Source organism: Triticum aestivum, chromosome 2A (assembly GCF_018294505.1).
Source record: "Triticum aestivum cultivar Chinese Spring chromosome 2A, IWGSC CS RefSeq v2.1, whole genome shotgun sequence".
Taxonomy (NCBI): Eukaryota; Viridiplantae; Streptophyta; class Magnoliopsida; order Poales; family Poaceae; genus Triticum; species Triticum aestivum.
This window is the reverse complement of record NC_057797.1, coordinates 597,615,430-597,633,139: the sequence shown is the minus strand read 5'-3', so window position 1 is coordinate 597,633,139 and position 17,710 is coordinate 597,615,430. Positions and strand designations below refer to the sequence as shown.

The window sequence follows — 17,710 nt, the reverse complement described above, 5'->3', positions numbered from 1 at the left end:
AAAGTAGTTGTGGGCGTCGATATTGTTCAATATGCTTGCCGTTACTAGTCTTATCTTGATTCGGCGGCATCGTGGGATGAAGCGGCCCGGACCAACCTTACACGTACGCTTACGTGAGACCGGTTCCACCGACAAACATGCACTAGTTGCATAAGGTGGCTGGCGGGTGTCTGTCTCTCCCACTTTAGTCGGATCGGATTCGATGAAAAGGGTCCTTATGAAGGGTAAATAGCAATTGGCATATCACGTTGTGGTTCATGCGTAGGTAAGAAATGTTCTTGCTAGAAACCCATAGCAGCCACGTAAAACATGCAAACAACAATTAGAGGACGTCTAACTTGTTTTTGCAGGGTATACTATGTGATGTGATATGGCCAAAAAGGATGTGATGAATGATATATGTGATGTATGAGATTGATCATGTTCTTGTAATAGGAATCACGACTTGCATGTCGATGAGTATGACAACCGGCAGGAGCCATAGGAGTTGTCTTAATTTATTGGTGACCTGCGTGTCAACTTAAACGTCATGTAATTACTTTACTTTATTGCTAACCGTTAGCCATAGTAGTAGAAGTAATAGTTGGCGAGGCAACTTCATGAAGACACGATGATGGAGATCATGGTGTCATGCCGGTGACGATGATGATCATGGAGCCCCGAAGATGGAGATCAAAAGGAGCAAAGTGATGATGGCCATATCATGTCACTATTTGATTGCATGTGATGTTTATCATGTTTATACATCTTATTTGCTTAGAATGACGGTAGTAAATAAGATGATCCCTTACAACAATTTCAAGAAGTGTTCTCCCCTAACTGTGCACCGTTGCGACAGTTCGTGTTTCGAAGCACCGCGTGATGATCGGGTGTTAGATTCTAACGTTCACATACAACGGGTGTAAGACAGATTTACACACGCGAAACACTTAGAGTTAACTTGACGAGCCTAGCATGTACAGACATGGCCTCGGAACACGGAGACCGAAAGGTCGAGCATGAGTCGTATAGAAGATACGATCAACATGAAGATGTTCACCGATGATGACTAGTCCGTCTCACGTGATGATCGGACACGGCCTAGTTTGACTCGGATCATGTAATCACTTAGATGACTAGAGGGATGTCTATCTGAGTGGGAGTTCATAAGATGAACTTAATTATCCTGAACATAGTCAAAAGGTTTTTGCAAATTATGTCGTAGCTCACGCTATAGTTCTACTGTTTAGATATGTTCCTAGAGAAAAATTAGTTGAAAGTTGATAGTAGCAATTATGCGGACTAGGTCCGTAAACTGAGGATTGTCCTCATTGCTTCATAGAAGGCTTATGTCCTTAATGCACCGCTCAGTGTGCTGAACCTCGAACGTTGTCTGTGGTTGTTGCGAACATCTCACATACACGTTTTGATAACTACGTGATAGTTCAGTTAAACGGTTTAGAGTTGAGGCACCAACGACGTTTTTGAAACATTGCGAAACATATGAGATGTTTTGAGGGCTGAAATTGGGATTTCAGGCTCGTGCCCATGTCAAGAGGTATAAGACCTCCGATGACTTTCTTAACCTGCAAACTAAGGAGAAAAGCTCAATTGTTGAGCTTGTGCTCAGATTGTCTGAGTGCAACAATCATTTGAATCGAGTGGGAGTTGATCTTCCAGATAAGACAGTGATGGTTCTCCAAAGTCATTGCCACCAAGCTGTTAGAGCTTCGTGATGAACTATAACATATCAGGGATAGATATGATGATCCTTGAGGTATTCGCGATGTTTGACACCGCGAAAGTAGAAATCAAGAAGGAGCATCAATTGTTGACGGTTGGTGAAACCACTAGTTTCAAGAAGGGCAAGGGCAAGAAGGGATACTTCATGAAACGACAAATCAGCTGCTGCTCTAGTGAAGAAACCCAAGGTAAAACCCAAACCCGAGACTAAGTGCTTCTGTAATAAGGGGAACAACCACTAGAGAAGAATTACCCTAGATACTTGGTAGATAAGAAGGCTGGCAAGGTCGATAGAAGTATATTGAATATACATTGTGTTAATGTGTACTTTGCTAGTACTCCTAGTAGCACCAGGGTATTAGATACCGGTTCGGTTGCTAAGTGTTAGTAACTCGAAACAAAAGGCTACGGAATAAACGGAGACTAGCTTAAGGTGAGCTGACGATACGTGTTGGAAGTGTTTCCAAGTTTGATGTGATCTAACATCGCACGCTCCCTCTACCATCAAGATTAGTATTAAACCTGAATAAGTGCTCTTGCACCTAAAGGAATGGTTTATTGAATTTTGATCGTAGGGATACACATTTTCATGCCAAAAGATATAAGATAGTAATGATAGTACCACTTACTTGTGGCACTGCCATGTAAGTCATAATGGTATAAAACGCATGAAGAAGCTCCATATTGATGGATCTTTGGGCTCACTCGTTTTTGAAAAGTTTGAGACATGCGAACCATGTCTATTGGTGTATATGCATGAAGAAACTCCATGCAAATGGACCGTTTTGACTCACTTGATTTTGAATCACTTGAGACATGCAAATCATACCACGTGGGCAAGATGACTGAAAGCCTCGTTTTTCAGTAAAATGGAACAAGATAGCAACTTGTTGGAAGTAATACATTTTGATGTGTACAGTCCAATGAGTGCTGAGGCATGTAGTGGATATTGTTATGTTCTTACTTCACAAATAATTTGAGTGGATGTTGAGTACATTTACTTGGTGAATCATGAGTCTGAATTATTGAAAGGTTCAAGTAATTTCAGGGTGAAGTTGAAAGATCGTCGTGACAAGAGGATAAAATATCTATGATATGACCATAGAGATGAATATCTGAATTACGAGTTTGGCACAGAATTAAGACATTGTGGAAATAGTTTCACAACTAATACAGCCTGGAACACCATAGTGTGATGGTGTGTCCGAACATCATAACTGCACCCTATTGGATATGATGCATACCATGATGTCTCTTATCGAAGTACCACTATAGTTTATGGGTTAGGCATCAGAGACAACCACATTCACTTTAAATAGGGCACCACGTAATTCCGTTGAGATGACACCGTATGAATTATGGTTTAGAGAAACCTAAGCTGTCATTTCTTAGAAGTTTGGGGCTGCGATGCTTATGTGGAAAGGTTTCAGGCTGATAAGCTCGAACCCAAAGCGGATAAATGCATCTTCATAGGACACCCAAAACAGTTGGGTATACCTCCTGTCTCAGATTCGAAAGCAATAAGGGATTGTTTCTAGAATCGGGTCCTTTCTCAAGGAAAAGTTTCTCTCGAAAGAATTGAGTGGGAGGATGGTGGAGACTTGATGAGGTTATTGAACCGTCACTTCAACAAGTGTGTAGCAGGGCACATGAAGTTGTTCCTGTGGCACCTACACCAACTGAAGTGGAAGCTTATGATAGTGATCATGAAACTTCGGATCGAGTCACTACCAAACCTCGTGGGATGACAAGGATGCGTACTACTTCAGAGTGGTACGTAATCCTGTCTTGGAAGTCATGTTGCTAGACAACAATGAACCTACGAGCTATGGAGAAGCGATGGTGGGCCCGGATTCCGATAAATGGCTCAAGGCCATAAAACCCGAGAGAGGATCCATGTATGAAAACAAAGTGTAGACTTTGGAAGAACTACTTGATGGTCGTAAGGCTGTTAGGTACATATGGATTTTGAAAGGAAGACAGACAATGATGGTAAGTGTCACCATTGAGAAAGCTCGACTTGTCGTTAAGATGTTTTTCGACAAGTTCAAGGAGTTGACTACGATGAGACTTTCTCACTCGTAGCGATGCTAAGAGTCTGTTGGAATTATATTAGCAATTACTGCATTATTTATGAAATCTTGCAGATAGGATGTCAAAACATTGTTTCCTCGACGATTCTTGAGGAAAGGTTGTATGTGATACAACCGAAAGGTTTTGTCTATCCTGAAATATGCTAATAAGTATGCAAAGCTCCAGCAGTCCTTCTGAGGACTGGAGTGAGCATCTCGGAGTTGGAATGTATGCTTTGATGATGATCAAAGATTTTGGGTGTATACAAAGTTTATGAGAAACTTGTATTTCCAAAGAAGTGAGTGGGAGCACTATAGAATTTCTGATGAGTATATGTTGTTGACATATTAATGATCAGAAATGACGTAGAATTTCTGGAAAGCATATAGGGTTATTTGGAAAGTGTTTTCAATGGAAAACCTGTATTAAGCTACTTGAACATTGAGCATCAAAGATCTATAAGGATAGATCAAAACGCTTAATAGTACTTTCAAATGAGCACATGCCTTGACGTGATCTTGAAGGTGTTCAAGATGGATCAGTCAAAGAAGGAGTTCTTGCCTGAGTTGTAAGGTATGAAGTTAAGACTTAAAGCTCGACCATGGTAGAATAGAGAGAAAGGAACGAAGGTCGTCCCCTATGCTTAAGACATAGGCTCTACAGTATGCTATGCTGTGTACCGCACCTGAAGTGTGCTTTACCATGAGTCAGTCAAGGGGTACAAGAGTGATCCAAGAATGGATCACAGGACAGCGGTCAAAGTTATCCTTAGTAACTAGTGGACTAAGGAATTTTTTCAATTATGGAGGTGGTAAAAGAGTTCGTCGTAAAGGGTTACGTCGATGCAAGCTTAACACCTATCCGGATAGCTCTGAGTAGAGATACCAGATACGTATAATGGAGCAACAATTTAGAATAGCTCCAAGTAGAACAGTTATTTGGAATAGCTCCAAATAGAACGTGGTAGCTGCATCTAGGAGATGACATAGAGATTTGTAAAGCACACACGGATCTGAAAGGTTCAGACCCGTTGACTATAACCTCTCTCACAAGCATAACATGGTCAAACCCAGAACTCATTGAGTGTTAATCACATGGTAAATGTGAACTAGATTATTGACTCTAGTAAACTCTTTGGGTGTTAGTCACATGGGGATGTGACCTTGAGTGTTAATCACATATCGATGTGAACTAGATTATTGACTCTAGTGCAAGTGGGAGACTGTTGGAAATATGCCCTAGAGGCAATAATAAATTGATTATTATTACATTTCCTTGTTCATGATAATCGTTTATTATCCATGCTAGAATTGTATTGATAGGAAACTCAGATACATGTGTGGATACATAGACAACACCATGTCCCTAGTAAGCCTCTAGTTGACTAGCTCGTTAATCAATAGATGGTTACTGTTTCCTGACCATGGACATTGGATGTCGTTGATAACGGGATCACATCATTAGGAGAATGATGTGATGGACAAGACCCAATCCTAAGCCTAGCACAAGATCATGTAGTTCGTATGCTAAAGCTTTTCTAATGTCAAGTATCATTTCCTTAGACCATGAGATTGTGCAACTCCCGGATACCGTAGGAGTGCTTTGGGTGTGCCAAACGTCACAACGTAACTGGGTGGCTATAAAGGTACACTACGGGTATCTCTGAAAGTGTCTGTTGGGTTGGCACGAATCGAGATTGGGATTTGTCACTCCGTGTAAACGGAGAGGTATCTCTGGGCCCACTCGGTAGGACATCATCATAATGTGCACAATGTGACCAAGGGGTTGATCACGGGATGATGTGTTACGGAACGAGTAAAGAGACTTGCTGGTAACGAGATTGAACAAGGTATCGGTATACCGACGATCGAATCTCGGGCAAGTACCATACCGCTAGACAAAGGGAATTGTATACGGGATTGATTGAGTCCTTGACATCGTGGTTCATCCGATGAGATCATCGTGGAACATGTGGGAGCCAACATGGGTATCCAGATCCCGCTGTTGGTTATTGACCGGAGAACATCTCGGTCATGACTACATGTCTCCCGAACCCGTAGGGTCTACACACTTAAGGTTCGATGACGCTAGGGTTATAAAGGAAGTTTGTATGTGGTTACCGAATGTTGTTCGGAGTCCCGGATGAGATCCCGGACGTCACGAGGAGTTCCGGAATGGTTCGGAGGTAAAGATTTATATATAGGAAGTCCTGTTTCGGCCATCGGGACAAGTTTCGGGGTCATCGGTATTGTACCGGGACCACCGGAAGGGTCCCGGGGGCCCATCGGGTGGGGCCACCTGCCCCGGGGGGCCACATGGGCTGTAGGGGGTGCGCCTTGGCCTACATGGGCCAAGGGCACCAGCCCCTAGAGGCCCATGCGCCAAGATATAGGAAAAAGGGGAGAGTCCTAAAGGGGGAAGGCACCTCCGAGGTGCCTTGGGGAGGATGGACTCCTCCCCCCTCTTAGCCGCACCCCTTCCTTGGAGGAAGGGGCAAGGCTGCGCCTCCCCCCTCTCCCCTGCCCCTATATATAGTGGAGGGGAGGGAGGGCATCCATACCTGAGCCCTTGGCGCCTCCCTCCCTCCCGTGACACCTCCTCCTCTCCCGTAGGTGCTCGGCGAAGCCCTGCAGGATTGCCACGCTCCTCCATCACCACCACGCCGTTGTGCTGCTGCTGGATGGAGTCTTCCTCAACCTCTCCCTCTCTCCTTGCTGGATCAAGGCGTGGGAGACATCGTCGAGCTGTACGTGTGTTGAACGCGGAGGTGCCGTCCGTTCGGCACTAGGATCATCGGTGATCTGAATCACGACGAGTACGACTCCATCAACCCCGTTCACTTGAACGCTTCCGCTTAGCGATCTACAAGGGTATGTAGATGCACTCTCCTTTCTACTCGTTGCTGGTCTCTCCATAGATAGATCTTGGTGGTACGTAGGAAATTTTTTGAATTTCTGCTACGTTCCCCAACATGAAATATCTTTGCAAATGGCTGATGAATCAACTGCTATACCTGTTGGTATTTGTGAGGATGTGCCTGTTGTAGTTGCAAACGTTACTATTTTAACGGACTTTGTTATTCTTGATATTCCCGAGGACGATAGTATGTCTATTATTCTTGGAAGACCCTTTTTGAATACTGCAGGGGCTGTTATTGATTGCACTAAAGGCAATGTCACTTTTCATGTTAATGGTAATGAGCATACGGTACACTTTTCGAGGAAACAACCTCAAGTTCATAGTATCAACTCTATTGGAAAAATGCCATCGATTATATTTGGAGGTTTTGAATTTCCTCTTCCTACTGTCAAGAAGAAATATGATATTCTTATTATCTGGGATGTACATATCCCTGTTGAGGTAACATAGTGTTATTCGAAATTTCTCCGGTTCCATGTTATTCGAAATGAGTTCGTTAACAAGACTTGATCAACCTTATTAGTGGTTTCCTTTTGATGATCATGAGATGGATGAAACTATAAGGCACAACCTTCTGTATCCCACTTTTACTTTCTGTTATTTATATTAAATAAAATAAAATTAATATTTTTTCTGTCTGTTATATGATTATCCATGCAATATAAAAATACCTCAAAAATAAAAGTTCTCCAAATGCCCTGAAATTTAAATAAGATTTTTTCTAGAATATTTGAGAATATTTGGCACTGAGAACACAGCAGGGGGGTCAACCACCTGCCCACGAGGGTGGAGGGCGCGCCCCCTGCCTCGTGGGCCCACGGTGGCCCTCCTCCACTTATTCCTGCACCCAGACACTTCATCTTCCTCCCACAAACACAAATATCCAGCTCAAGCACGAGTTCTAGCTCATTTTGCTGCCATTTTCGATCTCCTTGCTCAAAGCACCTCTCACAAAACTGCTTGGGGAGATTATTCCTTGGTATGTGACTCCTCCATTGGTCCAATTAGTTTTTGTTCTAGTGCTTTATTCATTGCAAATTTTTGCTGCTTAGGTGACCCTGTTCTTGAGCTTGCATGTCAAATTTATATGGTCAAAAGTAGTTTTGATGCATGATATAGGCTCTAGGCACTTGTAGGAGTAGTTGCTATCAATATTATTGAGTTTGGTTTACTTTTATTTTGAAGTTACTAAAAATTTCAGAATTTTTCAGAAAATGATGAGGAGACTTTTGAGGGGCTCATCGAGCCAAAGCTCGAAGGAAAAGGCACCGAAGCCTAAGTATAATCTGCCTCGCACCGCGGAGGTTCGGGCGTGTGAATGGCCTTCCGAGGATTTCTTGAGAGCAGCCGGGAGTTATGAAGATTTTCATGAATTAGCTCATAATGAAGGCCTCACCGCTTTCCTCCACGACCAATGCGATCAGTATCTCTTACTCACAAATACCTTTGTGCAAAACTTTCATTTTCATTCTAGGAACTCACCACCTACGGTGGAGTTTCATTTATGTGATGAGCATAAGGAGATGTCACTTTATGATTTTTGTCGGATTTGTTTAGTCCCTTTTGAGGGCAAGATATAAGAACCACATCGTGATGATGTGGAGGGGTTTATTGATACTATCACTGTAGGGGAAACAAGGAAGGTTTCCGATGCACGAATCACTAGCATACATTTTCCTGTTTTACGTTAGTTTGCATTATTTTCTAGTCGTTGCTTAATTGGTCGCGGAAACTGTGAAAACCTTAGTATCCCTGATATCATTATTTTGCTCCAAGGTTTATACAGTGATAACACTTTTAGTATGGGCGGCATTATTGCCAAACGGTTAAGTCTGAACCGTACAAAGGGCCCCATCTTTGGAGGCATCTATGCTTCACGCCTAGCTGCACATTTTAACATACCTATTAGGCATTCTGAGAAGGAAGAGAAAGTGCTGCCTCGTGTTTATATAGATTATAAAAGTATGGTGGCACATGATTTTATTGTTAAGAATAGGGAAGGAGAACTTAAATATCAATTGTTCTTTAACAAACATCATCCTGAGACTATTACCCTGCCTGCTCCTTCTTTGCTTGATTTGTCTATAGGCACGTACCTTGTTCCGTTGAAGGCTATTCACGCCTACCGGAACCCTACACCAGTTGAGGAGCCAGAGCCGGAACCACAAATTGATCCTTCGCGACAGTCTAATTATCAGTGGGATCCGGAGATGATTGTCAGCCAATGGCAATCGGAGTCTTCCTCCTCTTCTTCTCAGTACGACCCCAACTATTATTATGGATATCCGCCAGGCCAGCCGTGGCCATAGACCAACTTAGGCCAAAGGCCTAAGCTTGGGGGAGTACATATTTCCCATCGACATTACATTTATATTCACACACTCATTGCTAGATGTCGGTGCTCATACTTTTTCATTATATCATCCATGCTAGTTTATTTTCCTTTTTATGCTTTCTTCTTGTGTGTTTAATAAACCTTAAGAAAAACCAAAAAGAATTAGTTGCAGCTTTTAGTTAGTTTACTTTCCATGCTTGTAGTAGTAATTAAAAAGAAAACCCAAAAATATTTCATGTTCTTCTTTTTCTTGTTGGGAGCTTTCCCGTGTAAATAGTTTTATTTCTTTTCTTTTCTTTGGGGGTCGATAGGAGAAGACCATAATTAAATTGTTGAAGTGGCTCTTATATGCATTATTGTTGATCTGACAAAAGAGCCCATATTGCCTTGTCTTCTCCTGTTTATTGAATGCTTGCAGATTCCAGCTTAGTCCAATGCACGTGCACTATTACTTTTATTCACATCATTCGGTCGTGCGAGTGAAAGGCAATTATAATGATATATGATGGACTGACTGAGATGAGAAAAGCTGGTATGAACTCGACCTCTTTTGTTTTTGTAAATATGATTAGTTCATCATTCCTGATTCGGCCTATTATGAATAAACATGTTTGCAATGACAATTAGAGATCATAGTTTCTTATGCCATGCTTGATTAGCTATGAGTTATAATGGTTTACCTTGCGTGCCAACATGCTATTAAAATGGTTATGATGTGGTATGATAGGGTGGTATCCTCCATTGAATGATTTAAGTGACTTGACTTGGCACATGTTCACGCATGTAGTTGAAACAAAATCAACATGGCCTTCACGATATTTATGTTCATGGTGGATTATATCCTACTCATGCTTGCATTCGGTGTTGATTAATTTTTAATGCATGTTCATGACTGTTGTCGCTCTCTAGCTGGTCGCTTCCCAGTCTTTTGCTAGCCTTCACCTGTACTAAGCGGGAATACTGCTTGTGCATCCAAACTCCTTAAACCCCAAAGTTATTCCACATGAGTCCACTATACCTACCTATATACGGTATCTACCTGCCGTTCCAAGTAAATTTGTATGTGCCAAACTCTAAACCTTCAACTAAATATCCTATTTTGTATGCTCGAATAGCTCATGTATCAACTAGGGTTGTCCGTATCTTCCATGTTAGGCGGGTTATTCTCAAGAGGAGTGGACTCCGCTCCTCACTCACGAGATAAATGGCTGGTCACCGGGATGCCCAGTCCCATGCTTTATGCAAACTAAATCAAATTAATTGCAAACAAAACTCCCCCTGGGACTCTTGTTAGTTGGAGGCACTCGTTGTTTCGAGCAAGCCATGGATTGATGCTTGTTGGTGGAAGGGGGAGTATAAACTTTACCATTCTGTTTGGGAACCGCCTATAATGTGTGTAGCATGGAAGATATCGCCATCTCTTGGTTGTTATGTTGACAATGAAAGTATACCGCTCAAAATATTATTCACCTCTATTTCAAAACCGAGCTCTGGCACCTCTACAAATCCCTGCTTCCCTCTACGAGGGGCCTATCTATTTACTTTTATGCTGAGTCATCATCCTCTTATTAAAAAGCACCAGTTGGAGAGCACCGCTGTCATTTGCATTCATTACTGTTAGTTTACATTGAGTATGACTTGACTGGATCTCTTTTACCATGAATTAGATTGTCTAGTCAGCCCTTGGTCTTTAAAGGTGCTCTGCATTTATGTTTTGCGGTCTCAGAAAGGGCTAGCGAGATACCATCTTGTTATATCATATTATGATTGTTTTGAGAAAGTGTTGTCATCCGAGATTTATTATTATTGCTCACTAGTTGATTATGCTATTGATATGAGTAAACTTGAGACCTATGCGTTATTGCAAATGTGGTTACTTATAATCTTTGCTGAAAACTTGAATGCTGGCTTTACATATTTACAACAACAAGAGCAAACAGAGTTTGTAAAAGTTTTTATTTATCACTTTTAGTTTGTCAACTGAATTGCTTTAGGACAAGCAAAGGTTTAAGCTTGGGGGAGTTGATACGTCTCCAACGTATCTACTTTTCCAAACACTTTTGCCCTTGTTTTGGACTCTAACTTGCATGATTTGAATGGAACTAACCCGGACTGACGCTGTTTTTAGCAGAATTACCATGGTGTTATTTATGTGCACGAGCAAACGTTCTCGGAATGACCTCAAACTTCACGGAGCCACTTTTCAGAAAATAAGAAAAATACCTGCCAAAGATGAAGGCCAGGGGGCCCACCGTCTCTCCACGAGGGTGGGGAGCGCGCCTGCCCCCCTAGGGTGCGCCCCCTACCTCGTGGGCCCCCTGTTGCCTCTCCGACTCCAACTCCACCTCCATATATTGAGTTTCAGGGAGAAAAAATTAAAGAGAAGAAATCATCGCGTTTTACGATACGGAGCCGCCGCCAAGCCCTAAAACCTCTCGGGAGGGCTGATCTGGAGTCCGTTCGGGGCTCCGGAGAGGGGAATCCGTCGCCATCGTCATCATCAACCATCCTCCATCACCAATTTCATGATGCTCACCGCCGTGCATGAGTAATTCCATCGTAGGCTTGCTGGACGGTGATGGGTTGGATGGGATCTATCATGTAATCGAGTTAGTTTTGTTAGGGTTTGATCCCTAGTGTCCACTATGTTCTGAGATTGATGTTGCTATGACTTTGCTATTCTTAATGCTTGTCACTAGGGCCCGAGTGCCATGATTTCAGATCTGAACCTATTATGTTTTCATCAATATATGAGTGTTCTTGATCCTATCTTGCAAGTCTATAGTCACCTATTATGTGTTATGATCCATTAACTCTGAAGTGACAATAATTGGGATACTTACTGGTGATGACCATAGTTTGAGGATTTCATGTATTCACCATGTGTTAATGCTTTGTTCCGGTTCTCTATTAAAAGGAGGCCTTAATATCCCTTAGTTTCCGTAAGGACCCCGCTGCCACGGGAGGGTAGGACAAAAGATGTTATGCAAGTTCTTTTCCATAAGCACGTATGACTATATTCGGAATACATGCCTACATTATATCAATGAACTGGAGCTAGTTCTGTGTCACCCTAGGTTATGACTGTTACATGATGAACCGCATCCGACATAATTCTCTATCACCGATCCATTGCCTACGAGCTTTCCATATATTGTTCTTCGCTTATTTACTTTTCCGTTGCTATTGCTATCATCACTACAAACTACCAAAAACATTACTGTTACTATTGTTACCTTTTGCTACTGTTACCACTACTATCATATTACTTTGCTACTAAACACTTTGCTGCAGATATTAAGTTTCCAGGTGTGGTTGAATTGACAACTCAGCTGCTAATACTTGAGAATATTCTTTGGCTCCCCTTGTGTCGAATCAATAAATTTGGGTTGAATACTCTACCCTCAAAAACTGCTGCAATCCCCTATACTTGTGGGTTATCACCCAGCCCACCTAGGGGTTGGTTCCCTCTCCATATTCAGACCATATGGCCCTCCGGGGTAGGTGGACCCTCCCGGTGGACCCCCGGAACCCTTTCGGTGGTCCCGATACAATACCGATAAACCCCCGAACACTTCCGGCGACCGAATAAGGACTTCCCATATATAAATCTTTGTCTCCGGACCATTCCAGAACTCCTCGTTACATCCAGGATCTCATCCGGGACTCCGAACAACATTCGGTAACCATGTACAAGCTTTCCCTATAACCCTAGCGTCATCGAACCTTAAGTGTGTAGACCCTACGGGTTCAGAAATCATGCAGACATGACCGAGACATCTCTCCAGCCAATAACCAACAGCGGGATCTGGATACCCACGTCGGCTCCCACATGTTCCACGACGATCTCATCGGATGAACCACGATATCAAGGATTCAATGAATCCCGTATACAATTCCCTTTGTCAATCGGTATGTTACTTGCCCGAGATTCCATCGTCGGTATCCCAATACCTCGTTCAATATCGTTACCGGCAAGTCACTTTACTCGTTCCATAACACATCATCCCGTGACCAACCCCTTAGTCACATTGAGCTCATTACGATGATGTCTTACCGAGTGGGCCTAGAGATACCTCTCCGTCATACGGAGTGAAAAATCCCAGTCTCGATTCATGCCAACCCAACAGATACTTTCGGAGATACCCGTAGTGCACCTATATAGCCACCCAGTTACGTTGGGATGTTTGGCACACCCAAAGCATTCCAACGGTATCTAGGAGTTGCACAATCTCATGGTCTAAAGGAAAAGATACTTGACATTAAAAAAGCTTTAGCAGACGAACTACATGATCTTGCGCTATGCTTAGGATTGGGTCTTGTCCATCACATCATTCTCCTAATGATGTGATACCGTTATCAATGACATCCAATGCCCATGGTCAGGAAAACGTAACCATCTATTGATCAACGAGCTAGTCAACTAGAGGCTTACTAGGGACATGTTGTGGTCTATGTATTCACACATGTATTACGATTTCCGGATAACACAATTATAGCATGAACAATAGACAATTATCATGAACAAGGAAATATAATAATAACCATTTTATTATTGCCTCTAGGGCATTTTTCCAACAGTCTTCCACTTGCACTAGAGTCACTAATCTAGTTACATTGTGATGAATCGAACACCATAGAGTTCTGGTGTTGATCATGTTTTGCTCGTGGAAGAGGTTTAGTCAACGGATCTGCGACATTCAGGTCCGTATGCACTTTACAAATATCTATGTCTCCATTTTGAACATTTTCACAAATGGAGTTGAAGCGACGCTTGATATGCCTGGTCTTCTTGTGAAACCTGGGCTCCTTGGCAAGGGTAATGGCTCCAGTGTTGTCACAGAAGAGAGTCATCGGGCTCAACGCATTGGGAATAACTCCTAGGTCGGTAATGAACTCCTTCATCCAGATTGCTTCATGTGCTGCCTCCGAGGCTGCCATGTACTCCGCTTCACATGTAGATCCTGCCACGACGCTTTGCTTGCAACTGCACCAGCTGACTACCCCACCATTCAAAATATACACATATCCGGTTTGTGACTTGGAGTCATCCAGATCTGTGTCGAAGCTAGCATCGACGTAACCCTTTACGACGAGCTCTTCGTTACCTCCATAAACGAGAAACATATCCTTAGTCCTTTTTAGGTACTTCAGGATATTCTTGACCGCTGTCTAGTGTTCCATGCCGAGATTACTTTGGTACCTTCCTACCAAACTTACGACAAGGTTTACATCAGGTCTGGTACACAGCATGGCATACATAATAGACCCTATGGCCGAGGCATAGGGGATGACACTCATCTTTTCTCTATCTTCTGCCGTGGTTGGGCATTGAGCGGTGCTCAATCTCACACCTTGCAATATAGGAAAGAACCCCTTCTTGGACTGATCCATATTGAACTTCTTCAATATCTTGTCAAGGTACGTGCTTTGTGAAAGACCAATTAGGCGTCTCGATCTATCTCTGTAGATCTTGATGCCTAATATATAAGCAGCTTCTCCAAGGTCCTTCATTGAAAAACACTTATTCAAGTAGGCCTTTATGCTTTCCAAGAATTCTATATCATTTCCCATCAATAGTATGTCATCCACATATAATATGAGAAATGCTATAGAGCTCCCACTCACTTTCTTGTAAACACAGGCTTCTCCATAAGTCTGCGTAAACCCAAACACTTTGATCATCTCATCAAATTGAATGTTCCAACTCCGAGATGCTTGCACCAGCCCATCGATTGAGCGTTGGAGCTTGCACACCTTGTCAGCATTCTTAGGATCGACAAAACCTTCTGGCTGCATCATATACAATTCTTCCTTAAGTAAACCATTAAGGAATGCCGTTTTGACGTCCATTTGCCATATCTCATAATCATAGAATGCGGCAATTGCTAACATGATTTGGACGGACTTCAGTCAAAGTCCATCGGGCAAGTCAGTCAAAGTCCATACTTCATTTTCATACATGGATCCTATCTCGGATTTCATGGCTTCCAGCCATTTGTCAGAATCCGGGCCCGCCATCGCTTCTTCATAGTTCGAAGGTTCACCTTTGTCTAACAACATGATTTCTAGGACAGGGTTGCCGTACCACTCTGGTGCTGAATGTGTCCTTGTGGACCTACGAAGTTCAGTAGCAACTTGATACGAAGTTTCATGATCATCATCATTAACTTCCTCTCTAGTCGGTGCAAGCACCACAAAAACATTTTCTTGAGCTGCGCCGCTTTCCGGTTCAAGAGGCAGTACCTCATCAAGTTCTACTTTCCTCCCACTTACTTCTTTTGAGAGAAACTCTTTCTCTAGAAAGGATCCATTCTTGGCAACAAAGATCTTGCCTTCGGATCTAAGGTAGAAGGTATACCCAATAGTTTCCTTAGGGTATCCTATGAAGAAGCAATTTTCCGACTTGGGTTTGAGCTTTTCAGGTTGAAGTTTCTTGACTTAAGCATCACATTCCCAAACTTTTAGAAATGACAGCTTAGGTTTCTTCCCAAACCATAATTCATACGGTGTCGTCTCAACAGATTTCGATGGAGCCCTATTTAAAGTGAATGCGGCAGTCTCTAAAGCATAACCCCAAAATGATAGCGGTAGGTCGGTAAGAGACATCATAAATCGCACCATATCCAATAGAGTGCGATTGCGACGTTCGGACACACCATTACGCTGAGGTGTTCTAGGCGGCGTGAGTTGTGAAACAATTCCACATTTCCTTAAGTGCATTCCAAATTCGTGACTCAAATATTCTCCCCCACGATCTGATCGTAAGAACTTTATTTTCCTGTCACGTTGATTCTCAACCTCACTCTGAAATTCCTTGAATTTTTCAAAGCTCTCAGACTTGTGTTTCATTAACTAGACATACCCATATCTACTTAAGTCATCAGTGAGGATGAGAACATAATGATAACCACCGCGAGCCTCAACGCTCATTGGACCGCACACATCAGTATGTATGATTTCTAATAAGTTGGTTGCCCACTCCATTGTTCCGGAGAACGGAGTCTTGGTCATTTTGCCCATGAGGCATGATTCGCACGTGTCAAATGATTCATAATCAAGAGACTCCAAAAGTCCATCTGCATGGAGTTTCTTCATGCGTTTGACACCAATGTGACCAAGGCGGCAGTGCCACAAGTATGTGGGACTATCATTATCAACCTTACATCTTTTGGCATTCACACTATGAATATGTGTACCATCACGTTCGAGATTAAATAAGAATAAACCATTGACCAGCGGGGCATGACCATAAAACATCTCTCATATAAATAGAACAACCATTATTCTCAGATTTAAATGAGTAGCCATCTCTCATTAAGTGAGATCCAGATACAATGTTCATGCTCAAAGCCGGCACTAAATATCAATTATTGAGGTTTAAAACTAACCCCGTAGGTAAATGTAGAGGTAGCGTGCCGACGGTGATCACATCGACCGTGGAACCATTCCCGACGCGCATCGTCACCTCGTCCTTCGCCAGTCTCCGCTTATTCCACAACTCTTGTTTTGAGTTACAAATATGAGCAACCGCACCGGTATCAAATACCCAGGAGCTACTACGAGCGCTGGTTAGGTACACATCAATAACATGTATATCACATATTGTAACGCCCTCGATGCGGCTATATCTCCCACGTGTCGAAGCACGACTTAGAGGCATAACCGCATTGAAAGCAATGTCGCAAGTGAGGTAATCTTCACACAACCCATGTAATACATAAGGGAAAGAGATACATAGTTGGCTTACAATCGCCACTTCACACAATACATGAATAAAGCATTACAACATCCAAATACAATCAAGGTCCGACTACGGAACCAAAATAAAAGAAGAACCCCAGATGCGACACGGTCCCCGATCGACCCCAACTGGGCTCCACTACTGATCCACTAGAACGAAACAACACAAAGGACAAGATCTTCATCGAGCTCCTCCTGAGCGTGGTTGCGTCATCTGCCCGGACTCATCGGCACCTGCAAGCTGGTTTTGGAAGTAATCTGTGAGCCACGGGGACTCAGCAATCTCGCACCCTCGCGATCAAGACTATTTAAGCTTATGGGTAAGGTAAAGGTATGAGGTGGAGCTGCAGCAAGCGACTAGCATATATGGTGGCTAACATACGCAAATGAGAGCGAGAAGAGAAGGCAAAGCACGATCGATAAAAGTATGATCAAGAAGTGATCCTAGAACAACCTACGTCAAGCATAACTCCAACTCCGTGTTCACTTCCCGGACTCCGCCGGAAAGAGACCATCACGGTTACACATGCGGTTGATGCATTTTAATTAAGGTCAACTTCAGGTTTTCTACAACTGGACATTAACAAATTCCCATCTGCCCATAACCGCGGGCACGGCTTTTGAAAGTTCAAATCCCTGCAGGGGAGTCCCAACTTAGCCCATGACAAGCTCTCACGGTCAACGAAGGATATACCTTCTCCCGAGACATTCCGATCAGACTCGGCATCCCGGTTCTACAAGACAACTTCGACAATGGTAAAACTAAACCAGCAACACCACCCATATGTGCCGACAAATCCCGATAGGAGCTGCACATATCTCGTTCTCAGGGCACACCGGATGAGCAAGACGTCGGGTAGGCCAGCCCAGAGTTGCCCCTGGTAGCCCCGGACATCGCTTAGTTGGACCAACACTTAG

General features: G+C 43.0%; 1 protein-coding gene across 1 annotated transcript in view; it reads right to left on the bottom strand.

Moving 5' to 3' along the window:
- Nucleotides 1–16,977: 16,977 nt before the first annotated feature.
- Nucleotides 16,978–17,710, bottom strand: part of LOC123189657 (uncharacterized) — a 3,731-nt gene continuing 2,998 nt past the window's right edge. Inside the window, exon 4 of the mRNA XM_044602120.1 lies at nt 16,978–17,033. Within this exon, the coding sequence (XP_044458055.1) occupies nt 17,017–17,033 (17 nt within the window). The 3' untranslated portion in view covers nt 16,978–17,016. The remainder of the gene's footprint in view (nt 17,034–17,710) is intronic.